This window comes from Musa acuminata, chromosome BXJ2-11 (genome assembly GCF_036884655.1).
Source record: "Musa acuminata AAA Group cultivar baxijiao chromosome BXJ2-11, Cavendish_Baxijiao_AAA, whole genome shotgun sequence".
Lineage (NCBI taxonomy): Eukaryota > Viridiplantae > Streptophyta > Magnoliopsida > Zingiberales > Musaceae > Musa > Musa acuminata.
This window is the reverse complement of record NC_088348.1, coordinates 22,776,322-22,788,462: the sequence shown is the minus strand read 5'-3', so window position 1 is coordinate 22,788,462 and position 12,141 is coordinate 22,776,322. Positions and strand designations below refer to the sequence as shown.

Genomic DNA, 12,141 nt, shown 5'->3' with positions numbered 1-12,141 from the left:
CTCTTCTTGGGCAACAGGTAGTTAGTTGCATAGGCTGTTGTTTCTTTAATATTTCCTAGTTTTTTTTTAGACCTCGTTCCATTTTCCCACCCCTCCTCGTTAGACTCCCCACTGTTTCTAGAATCTATAGCGAATTGCCAGCACAAGGATGATACCATAAATCAGAGAAATAAACCTTCCAACCCAAACACAATTTATATATGCACCCCTTAACTGGAAACAATTTTACTTCCTTTTTTATCTTTCACTAAATGGAAGCGTACAATTGAGTATCGAACAGGTAAAACACATCCAACATCCCATGCAAAAGAAACTAAAGAAACCTGATGTAAAAAATCTGATCACGCGCAATCCAAAGTGCGATTGTATACGGTGGGGGGTCGAAGGAGTTACAAGCACTTTGAAATCATCAAATTCCTGCAATAGTGTATGCGTCCTGATCCTGAGTCCAGCATATAGAACAAAAAGGATACAAAGGAATGCAAGATCAACACCTTGAGGACATCAACAGAAAGTTCCATCAGTTGCAGCCTCCTTAAAGACTCCGACAAGACAGCATCAGACTGCGAAGAAGCATCAGCAAGCTCAAGCTTAATGGTACTCCACGACCAATTTACATTCTCTGGATCATAATGCAATATCAAATCGATGAAAAACCACACAAATTACCTCATCATGTTGGTTTCCGAGAATATCTTTGATCCTCATGACCTCTCCAACGATCCGGCCCTCCTCTTCGATATCCTCGGTGAGTGCCTCCGCCTCGTCATTCGTCTAGTTGCTCACCGCCCCGTTCAAGGACTCGGGCCCGTCGGTACCGCTGTCCGCCTTGCTCTCCTTCTCTCCGAGCCTCCTCATGCTGCCGTCCCCCTCGGCCCCTCTCAGCTCGACGCGGTCAGAGCCGAAGCACCGCGGCAGCAGCGCAGCGAAGAGCTTCTCAACGATCTTATCCCACCAGGATCGCTTGCTCGATGACCTCGAAGATGTCGGAGTTGGCGCTTCGGAAGAACTTCCTCCAGTAATCGACCCACCCGGACGAGCTCGCCATGGCGACAACGGCGAAGAACGACCCGGCGTATACGAGGCCAAATCCGTCTCACCAGAGCGGTCCGCGTTAGAAATCGACTCCAAGAACGAATCTTGGCCGCAGGCTCCGAGACCGGTGACCGAAAAAACTAATGGGGCACAAATCTTTTCGCCGATCAACGGCGGTTCCGATGGGCACAACCGAGACCACGCGAAAAAGACAACGGAAAGATCCGACCTTTCCGACAATCCACATACAGTGCCAATCAATCCGACCCTCCAGAACTCAAAATTAGAGATTAGGGTAATGACAACCGGTCCGATTTGTTCCCGTACCAAAGGAGACCAGAACCCGATTTGTTCCCGGCGGCGAGCGGTGCAGGAGAGGCGGCTGTGGAGCGGTGCAAGAGCGGCGGCGGTCGAGAGCGGTGTAGGTCGAGCGGGGTAGGTTGGAAAGAGGAGAACAAAAGAAATGTTTCGGCGAGAAAAATATATATATATATTTAATAATTAAAAAAATAAAATTACGTTTTTATCCTCTTCTCTTTTTTTTACATGATTTTTTCCGTCAATAAAAAAATTTCAATATTATTTTTTAATCACAAGAATCGAAATACTAATGATAATTAACTATATGAAATTATCTATAATTACCTCTTAACTTTTCGATGGATGTTTGTGCTGCAAGAAAAAACACAACATTCTGCAGGCGTATGATGCCCATGTATGGCAACCGAATTTATTTGTGTAATGCTAAATGTATATTTTGTGTCGAGAAAAGAGTCCACTGCGTATATGCACACGTGTGTGTATATCAGAATTTTTAATGCCATGATACTGGTATAGATACGTGTATAAATCAGACGCTACACGATATATGCAGATGCTTGTGTTGACTAACATGATGAATGGATAAATCGACAACGACGCCCGTCCGATTCGACGTTGCTAAAGATGGACTCCGCAAAAGCATGCTTACTTGTCATCCGTCCATTTCTGCGTCCATTTGTCTTCTCGCCACAGAACAAGGAGAGCCGCTCGCGACCAACACTGCTCCTCCCTCTATAACTGTCAACCAAACCCCCTTCCCCTCAACCCTCCATTTCATTCCCTTATTAGCAAGCAGCAGCAGCAGCAGCAGCAGCCCTGGAGGCGGTGGCGTTCCCCCTCTCCACCTGCCCGATATGGAGGCCTCTGCCCCCTCCCTCCTCCTCCTCCTCCTCCTCTTCCTCCTCCTCTTTGCGTCTTCTCTTTCGCGCCCTTCTTCGGCCCTCTCTTCTGACGCCGGAGCCGCCTCCACCGCGCGCCGCCAGCTCCTGGCCCTCATCGAGAATGGAATCCTCCCCGACGACTTCGAGTTCGACATCGAGATCGGAGTCCGCATCGCCAATCCGCGCCTCCGCCGCGCCTACATCGCCCTCCGAGCCTGGAGGAGCGCCATCTACTCCGATCCTTTCAACTACACCGGCAACTGGCAGGGCCCCGACGTGTGCACCTACAACGGCGTCTTCTGCTCCCCAGCCCCCGACGAGCCTTCGCTCAACGTCGTCGCTGGCGTCGACCTTAACGGCGCCGATATTGCCGGCCACCTCCCCCCGGAGCTTGGCCTCCTGACCGACGCTGCGCTCTTCCACATCAACTCCAATCGCTTCTGCGGCACCATCCCCAAGAGCTTCTCCCGCCTCGTCATCCTCCGCGAGCTCGACGCCAGCAACAACCGGTTCGTCGGCCCTTTCCCGCGCGTCGTTCTTGGCCTCCCCTCCCTCACATACCTCGACCTTCGGTTCAATGACTTCGAGGGTGCTCTGCCACCGGAGCTCTTCGACAAGGAGCTCGACGCCATTTTCTTGAACGACAACCGCTTCAGCTCTGGCATCCCTGACAACTTCGGCAACTCCAAGGCCTCCGTCGTCGTGCTCGCCAACAACAAGCTCGGCGGGTGCATTCCGGCCAGCGTCGGAAACATGGGAACCACCCTCAACGAGCTCATCCTTCTGAACAATGGGCTCGTGGGGTGCTTGCCGCCGGAGATGGGGATGTTGGGCAACGCGACGGTGGTGGACGCCAGCTGGAACTCTCTCACCGGCGAGCTCTCTAAGAGCTTCCAGGGGCTGAGCAAGGTGGAGCAGTTGGATCTGTCGCATAACGTCCTCATGGGTGTGCTTCCGGGGAGGCTCTGCCAATTACCGAGCCTCGCCAACTTCACGGTCTCGTACAACTTCTTCACAGGCGAGGCTGAGGAGTGCGTGCCGTCATCAACGAAGTCGGAGCTGGTGGTCGATGACAGGAGCAATTGCCTCGCGAAGAGACCGAGACAGAAGTCGAACAGGTTGTGTGCGCCGGTGGTGAGCCGCTCTGTCGATTGTGGCCGTTTCAAATGTGGATCTTCTCCGAACAAACCCACTTCGTCTCCTGCGAAACCATCTCCGAGGCAGAAGACAACATCGCCGCCGCCGAAGTCGAAGCCACCTGTTCGTTCACCACCTCCGTTGGTCCACTCACTTCCACCGCCAACTCCAGTCTCCTCGCCGCCACCGCCGCAACAGAAAAAATCTCCCGCCAGACCAGTGCATTCATCACCACCACCACCATCGTCCTCGGAGTCACCGGTTAAGCGAGTTCGCTCCCCGCCACCCCCAGTCAAGACTCCAAAGTCATCGCCACTACCAACGCATTCACCACCTCCTTCAGTTCGCTCACCATCTCCAAGTTCCTCACCACCACCTCCTCCAGTTCACTCATCACCCCATCCGAATTCCTCACGGCCACCATCACCATCACCGCCTGTCTATTCACCACCTCCACCGATTTATTCACCACTACCTCCGCTGATTCATTCACCACCGCCACCAACCCATTCAGCACCTCCACCATCCCAGCACTCTTCACTACCTCCGGTTTCCTCACCAACATCTCCAGTCCATTCACCACCCCTACGTGTTCAGTCACCACCACCGCCATCACCACCAGCTGCATCACCTCCGTCACCACCAGTGCACTCATCACCTCCGCCACGACCGGCGCACTCACCACCACCACCAACTGCATCACTTCCGCCACCACCAGTACACTCTCCATCGCCACCACTAGCGCACTCACCACTGCTGCCACCGGCGCGCTCACCATCGCCTCTGCCACCACTAATGTACTCACCACCACCACCATCACCACCAGCTGCATCACCTCCGTCACCACCAGTGCACTCATCACCTCCGCCACCACCAGCGCACTCACCACCACCACCAACTGCATCACTTCCGCCACCACCAGAACACTCTCCATCGCCACCACTAGCGCACTCACCACCGCCGCCACCGGCGCGGTCACCATCGCCTCTGCCACCACTAATGCACTCACCACCACCACCATCACCACCAGCTGCATCACCTCCGTCACCGCCAGTGCACTCATCACCTCCGCCACCACCAGCGCACTCACCACCACCACCAACTGCATCACTTCCGCCACCACCAGTACACTCTCCATCGCCACCACTAGCGCACTCACCACAGCCGCCACCGGCGCGCTCACCATCGCCTCTGCCACCACTAATGCACTCACCACCACCACCAACTGCATCGCCTCCGCCACCGGCAGCGCACTCACGACCACCACCGACAATTGCATCGCCTCCGCCACCAGTAGCGCACTCATCACCACCAGTAATTGCATCGCCTCTGCCACAACTAGTGCACTCACCACCACCAGTAATTGCATCGCCTCCGCCACCACTAGTGCGCTCACCGCAGCCACCAACTGCATCGCCTCGGCCACCACCAGTGCACTCACCGCCGCCACCAACTGCTCCGCCTCCCCCACCACAATTGCACTCACCAACACCACCAGCGCATTCATCACCGCCACCTGTTCGGTCACCACCGCCACCACTAGTGCTCTCACCACCGCAACCAGTTGCATCGCCTCCACCACCTCCAATTACCTCGTCTCCACCACCACCACCAGCACACTCACCGCCAACTCCACCACAAGTGCACCCATCGCCACCTCCAACCCCTTCACAACCCAAAGGCTTCTCCGCATCACCACCGATCTCATCTCCTCATCAAGCTCCTCCGTCTCCACCACCAACACCTCCAACCGACAACGACGTCCTTCCACCAGTCGGCGGATTGAGCTATTCATCGCCGCCGCCCCCCATCTATCCGGGATACAATTAGCCATACCTCGATATCTTCTAGTGCACCCAAATCTGTAGAGCATAGCGGCGCAAAAGAGGAGGCGCGACAGGCAGCAGCATGGAAACCATCTCATCGTCTTCATGCAAAGGAATTGCCAGCCTACGTATCTGCTCTTCCCTTCTGCGACCATTTCATATGTTCCTTTAATTGTAGGTAGATGGATTTTTACAATGCCGTCCTCGACCTCCTCTTTTACATGCGTTACTTCGTTAGACTCAATTGTTTGTGAGATCGATGACACTTGATCTACTGCTCTTCCTGATATATGCAATAATTGATGGTAGGCAAAACTCAAATAGAAGAAGAAGAAGAAGAAGAAGAAGAAGAAGAAGAAGAAGAAAAAGATACAGCGGCGAGTTCATCATGATCATGTTGAGATCAACGCGACAAGAGGCGCTCTCGTGATTGCCTGAGTTGGAGGGAGGGTAGATTGGCTTGATGAAGTGTGCCAAAGAGGGACAATCAAATAATGGATTCATAAGAAATAAATAAATAAATTTCCATGGAGAAACTAAAAACTTTGAATTTTGCAATTGTAGATTTGGCTTAATTCCCAAATAACATGGTTTAGACCATGAAAGCACATACAAACAGAGCATCGATCCATAAAATTGTAGATTTGGTTTTTCAAGGAAAATGGCCAATGATAGCAAAATTGTTTACACAAACCAGGAAAAACTTCAATTTCTTACAACACTAATATATTTATTGACATAATAAAATCATAATAAAAGATATTCTTTTGAAAAAAGAGAAAATGGTTTTACATAAATAATAATAATATTATTATAAACATTCTATTTTTTGAACACAAATCACGCGAGAAACAATATTTTATGTGGACGATACGACAGCATCATCATCATCATCAATTCATTCGAATCTCGAAACGGAAAACTGCCACCGAAGACAGATACAAAATTAGTCTTTTTTCTGTGTTGGAGACGGAGAGCGAGGTCAGAGAGAGCTCCGTTCAGCTCCGACACCGTGTGATGGCGGAGCAGCTGCGGACGTAGGGGTTCACCTCGGCGCCGGGGCGGCAGTTGTAGTAGGAGGCGCCGCGGCTCGAGCAGGGGACGCTGTCCCGGCGAAGGGCGTTGTAGCTGATGTATATGGAGGTGGCGAGGACGCGGCGGCTCGCCTCGGACCCAAGGTCGAACTCACAGCCGGCGAGGCACTCCGCGATGGTTCCGCGGCAGCCGGAGAGGGAAGGGTTCCAGCCCAGGGGCAGCTGACCCTCCACTCCTTTTCCCCTCTCCCCTCCGGCAACGGTGATGAAGAGGAGGAAGATGAGCGTAACGGTGAGCAAAGGGAATGCCTTCGTTGGTCTCGCCATGTGTTGGTTGCTTCGTCTTACTTCTCCCCCTATTCCCCTCTCTAAGAGAAAAGAAACAAGGAAGAGAACTCTATCGCTCGCTCGCTCTCTCTCGCTCTCTCTCTCTCTCTCTGGTCCTAATATATATACATATATATTGTAAATAGTAATAATGGAAATAAAAAAAACAATTTTTGAAAAAATGAATTCATAGTGATATTTTAAAATAGTTTTTATAATTTTTAATTTTATTGGAGGATGGAAGGAAATAGGAACAGCATGATTATACTTTGATTGCAAATATTGAGTTTGGATGCTGAATATTAAATTTGACTATGAAGAGCTTGAAAATTGGTGAAAACAATTGAGTTTGATTGGTATAAATTTTCAACCAATTTTTTTACTGATAATTTTTTCTTAAAGGAACATATCAAATGAAAACTGAAGACCGAGACAGGTGAAGAATAATTAATGGTTACATCAATTGAGATTGCATCCACACACACATTCCAACATCATGCAGGCCACCTTCACTTTGTAGTAGTCCACCACTCTTTGGGGATATAACGTGACTATATGCTGAGATAGTCAAACTTCTTGTTTGCAGTCCACCTTATGATCATTTTATTCATTTATTTTTAAATTTTCTGTTTGCAGTTATCATCATCGTTCTATTTATTCATTTCTCCCATCACTCAAAGTTCAATCATTATAAACGATTAGATTGAATACACATCAAATTATAATTTTATATGAGGGGCTTTATTAATTTGTATGGTGTAGAAGTATTAAAAGAACATATGGAGAGAACATCGCAAACCTATGGCCATGGAGACTTCCTGACTTTGCTTCTTTTATTTCTCTCTCCCTAAATATCCTTCGATCCTCGGCTCCTTTTTTTTTTTTTTTTTTTTTCGAGGGTAAAACTATTATTTTTTTTTAAGGGATGAGGAAGCAATGAGCAAGGACTTTTACTATTGTTGAAGGATAGTCCAAAAAAAATTCTTGTCATCTCCAAGATCAATGCTCAACCAATTCAAATTGTCCATGAATCAAGCATGAATCCATATATTTATTGACCATATATGTAAGTACTATTTTCTCGATTAGTGTTGAGTCATAAAAATTGCTTTTCTTCATTGTTATCATTTCTTTATGATGATATGAATATAATTTTATCTATAGTCACTTCTTTTTATTTTTTATTTTTAGTATTTGTTGGGAAGAAACCTGTTAAAGCGGAATATTCTTTTCCGTCTTTGTGTATCAAAATGGGTTCCTCATCAAAATACCAACTTGATATCCAAATAAAAATATCAACCAGCACAGCATAAACAATAGAGCAAAAATCAACCACACAGTGAGACCAAATCTTTTTAACGTGGAAAACCCAATGTGGGAAAAATCACGGGACCGTAGTCCACCTCAAACTTCCACTATCAATAATAATAATAACAGGTTTACAGTAGGTCTTCTCTAGAATAACTAGAGGATCAGAATAACATCAAGATCATAAATCTTGGCTCAAGAATAGCATATCTTCATCGTATAGGATGGATCTCCTCGAAAGAGAATTCTAGGTCTCACAAAATAGATATCACAGGAAAATACTTTAGAGAGGATAAACTGCAGATCAACACCGTTAAGATTGTAGAGTTTGCTGCAAGGATTCTTCACAAAAAATTTGGGCTGAAACTGACAATGTTTAGCCACCGATCGTCAAGCAAAAAACTCAGAAACATAATCTTTCTCTCTCTATTTCTCTCTCCTCTTTTCTCTGCATGCCGCCGCACGCTGCACGCTGCAATCTCACTACGCACACCTCACCAAACCCTATCTCTCTTGATTTCTTTGATTTGGGCTCATGGCCCAAATTTGTCCAAGCCCACATATGGGTTGGACCCAACAATTCTCCCCCTCCAGCTCATATGGTGGGCTGTACTAAGCCCGCTCTTCGCCTACATGCTTCAAGCTTCTCCTTAGACAAAGACTTTGTCAACATTGTTAGGATCGAGAGCACTAAGAGGGGGGGGGGTGAATTAGAGCAGCGGAAATCTTTCAGCGATTTAAAAATGAAAGCTGCGTTCGTTCGATAAAAATGATTTCGATGTAAAAGCCGATTTTAAGATTACTTAAGATTAAGTGCAATTTTACTTCTAAACGCAATTTACGTTTAAACCCAGTTTGCGTCTAAGCGCAGTTTACGTCTAAACGCAGTTTGCGTCTAAACATAATTTACGTCTAAATGCAGTTTGCATCTAAACGCAGTTTTACGTCTAAACGCAGATTTACGTCTAAACGCAGATTTACGTCTAAACGTAGATTTACGTCTGAACTCAGTTTACGTCTAAAACGCAGTTTTACGTCTAAACGTAGTTTGCGTCTAAATGTAGTTTTACGTCTAAACACAGATTTACGTCTAAACGCAGATTTACGTCTAAACTTAGTTTACGTCTAAAACGTCTAAACACAGTTTGGACAGTTTTACGTCTAAACGCAATTTTACGTCTAGACGCAATTTCAAAGGGATCTGAACTTAGAAACTCGTTCGTAAAAGCGCAGAAGACAGTTTTGCAGAATCAAGGCGTAAACGTAAACTGCAATGTAAATATCGTACGAAAACACTGGTTTACGTTTGAAAACAGATTCGGAAAGATTAGCACTTAGAAACTTGTTCGTGAAGATGCAGAAGACAGTTTTGCAGAATCAAAACGTAAACGTAAACTGTAATGTACGAAAACACCGATTTACGTCTGAATGCAGATTCGGAAGGAACAACACTTAAAAACTTGTTCGTAAAAGCGCAGAGAGCAGTAGTTATGAAGGAGGTTTGCAGTAATGATAAAGTGCTCAAAATAAATGCAAACCAGAGATTTAGAGTGGTTCGGTCAGTCTTGACCTACTCCACTTTTGGCTTCCTCCACCGACGACGTCACCGACGTCAACTAGAGGCCTTCCTTCAATAGGCGAAGGCCAACTGCCCTTTTACAGTTTCTCTCCTTTTGATAGGCTCAGGAGACAACCTTTACAGACCTTTCTCTCCTCACTTTACAACTCAAAACTTGAAGAACAGAAGGAGGAGACTTAAAGGATTTACAACACTTTTGAGCTCTTAGAATCACAGAAAAGATCAAGATTTCGGTGTAGGTCTGTATCTTTTCAGTGCTGAATGGGTGGGGTATTTATAGGCCCCAACCCAATTCAAATTTCGAGCTCAAAACGATCAAATCCCGGAATTTCGGGATCAGGCGGTTGCACCTCTTGACTGGAGAGGTTGCACCGCCTGGTAGAGCTCGAAGACCGAGCTCAGGCGGTGCCACCTCTCTGTCAGGGAGGTTGCACCGCCCAGTCTCGCTCGGAGACTGAGCCCCAGGCGGTGCCACCTCCTGGCTGGGGCGGTTGCACCTCCCAGTCTCGCTGGGAGACATAGCCTGGGCGGTGCTACCTCCTGGCTGGGGCGGTGCCACCTCTTTCACTATTTCAGCTCACTTGGTTTGGCTCCAAACTTGGCCCAAACCAGTCCGAACTTGGGTCTAATTGGCCCCTACTTGGGTTATAGGATTAACACCTAATCCTAACCCTAATTAATGTGCTAACTATGATTTTAAAGACATTTTATAAGCTATTACAAAGTCCGCAAGTCAAGACTTCTTCTAGCGAGCTTTCGGCAAACTTCCGGCGGTCTTCCGATGAACTCTCGGAAACCATTCTGCGGACTCCTGGCAAGCTCCTAGACTTCACGATTTGTTCTTAGCGAGTTCCAACGAGCTTCTTCGGCAAGCTCCGATCTTTCTCGGCGAGCTCCGCGAACTCCCAACGAACCTTCCGACGAGCTTCCGAAAAACCCTTCGGCAAGCTCCCAACTCATTCTCGGCTAGTTCCGGTAGCATTCCCGACGAACCTTCGGACTTCCGTCGAACACTCGAACTTGCAACAAATCCTTCGCGCTTGACTTCGACACTTTGCTTCGCTTTATGTCTTCATCGTTATCATAGCTAATCCTGCACAATTAAAGCAAAACTTCGATCGAGACAATTAATCCTAAGCAATTAACTAAGTTGTCCGGCATGTCATTGGTCCCTCGACGCTTCGTCCGATTCTTCGGCGCATCGTCCTTTCCTGCAGCCTATTGCCTAATCGGCTAGTTGACTCCGCAACTCCGATATCCTTGGCACAATACCCGCTCTTCTTGGCCCGATGCCCGAGTCCACGGCCCGAAGCCTTCTGTCGATACGTCGACCGATCCACCGCCCCGACGTCCAATCTTCTGACATGTTCCTCCGGCACAACATGATGTTCCTGCTTTAATTGTCTCATCCTGATCGAAGCACCCTGCGTCACTCAAAACGCAGATTAAATCATAAACATATATCAAGTAGTTTCATCATCAAAATACGAGATTCAACAATCTCCCCCTTTTTGATGATGACAACCACTTGATGACGGAGTTAAACTTAACTCCTGGAGTTTAAACAAACTCCCCCTATCAATATGCCATATTGATAGGACCTTGAATTCAACCTGAATTCAAGTCATTGCAATATTCATCATGAATACTTGCAACACGTCAACATGAACATATGCATAAACTTATGCATCACATGTCATGTCATCAACATACTTTCATCAACATACTTCTCCCCCTTTGTCATCAACAAAAAGGAGAAGTATCACAATCAAGTGTTTGTGATATTGGTTCAACTCATTGCATGAAAAACATATTATCAAGTTTTATCATCATGCAGTTTTGAAGCCAGAAAATTTAGCAAATGTTACATCATGCTTAGAATATTCAGGCTATCAAGTTTTAGATATGCAAGTTTTACAGCATACAAGATAGCACTTTTAGAACATGCAAGCCAGCAGTTTTGAGATGTTCAAGAAAGCAACTCTTGCTTCTTGAGATATGCAAATTTGTCAAGTTTTGCTAGATGTGCAAGTTAGCATTTTTGCCTCTTGAGATAGGCAAGATAGCACATATGCTTCTTTTGAGATAGCAACTTTTCGCTTCTCTTTAGACTACAAGCTAGCAATTTTTACGATATACAAGTTTCGCAATATACAAGCTAGCAAAAACTTCGAAAGCAAATGCAAGATAACTTTCTATTGTAATGTGCAGGTTGCAAGTCTTGCTTCTTGAGATATTCAAGATAGTGATTTTCAAGAAGACAATTTTTGCTTCTTGAAATAAGCAAGTTAGCAATCAAGTTTTTGCATCTTCTTGACTTGTGCAAGCTAGCTATCTCCCCCTTTGTCATTGTCAAAAAGAAAGGAAGAATACAGTTTTGTAGTTCTTTTTCCTTTTACAAAGATTTCAAAATCATGACAAAGGATGAATAATCAAGTTATGAATGTCAAGACAATTTTTCATCATGAATATTTTATCATTGCATGCATCGTTATCATAGGTTGAAGTATTACATGCATAATTTCATATCATCATTCATAATTACATTAATGTTTCAATATAGCAATTTCTTCTCAAAGTGTGTAACTTAGCACTCATAGCATTTTAAATCATGATTTACATCATATGCAACACATCACATCATAATTAGAAAGCACAAGTATTGCATGCATAATTGCACATCATAAATGTTT

At 46.4% G+C, this 12,141-nt stretch overlaps 2 protein-coding genes and 1 long non-coding RNA gene across 3 annotated transcripts; 1 reads left to right on the top strand and 2 right to left on the bottom strand.

Annotated features, from left to right (window-relative positions):
- Nucleotides 1–214: 214 nt before the first annotated feature.
- On the bottom strand, nt 215–1,491 carry LOC135627915 (uncharacterized). Its single transcript, XR_010492725.1, has 2 exons — nt 670–1,491; nt 215–563 (listed from the first exon to the last, which is right to left on the bottom strand). It is a non-coding gene; the product is annotated as an uncharacterized LOC135627915 (long non-coding RNA).
- Nucleotides 1,492–2,133: 642 nt separating this feature from the next.
- On the top strand, nt 2,134–5,455 carry LOC135626560 (pollen-specific leucine-rich repeat extensin-like protein 3). Its single transcript, XM_065131966.1, has one exon. It carries the CDS (start codon nt 2,211–2,213, stop codon nt 5,202–5,204), a length of 2,994 nt encoding a protein of 997 aa, XP_064988038.1. The 5' UTR covers nt 2,134–2,210; the 3' UTR covers nt 5,205–5,455.
- Nucleotides 5,456–6,198: 743 nt separating this feature from the next.
- LOC135627542 (rapid alkalinization factor-like) lies at nt 6,199–6,561 on the bottom strand. The gene has a single exon (XM_065133666.1). The coding sequence runs from the start codon at nt 6,559–6,561 to the stop codon at nt 6,199–6,201; it is 363 nt and encodes a 120-aa protein (XP_064989738.1).
- Between the last annotated feature and the right edge of the window lie 5,580 nt (nt 6,562–12,141).

Bases quoted from the DNA above. Each gene is read 5' to 3' on its own strand.
- LOC135626560 (XM_065131966.1), top strand. From the start codon at position 2,211: ATGGAGGCCTCTGCCCCCTCCCTCCTCCTCCTCCTCCTCCTCTTCCTC.
- LOC135627542 (XM_065133666.1), bottom strand. From the start codon at position 6,561: ATGGCGAGACCAACGAAGGCATTCCCTTTGCTCACCGTTACGCTCATC.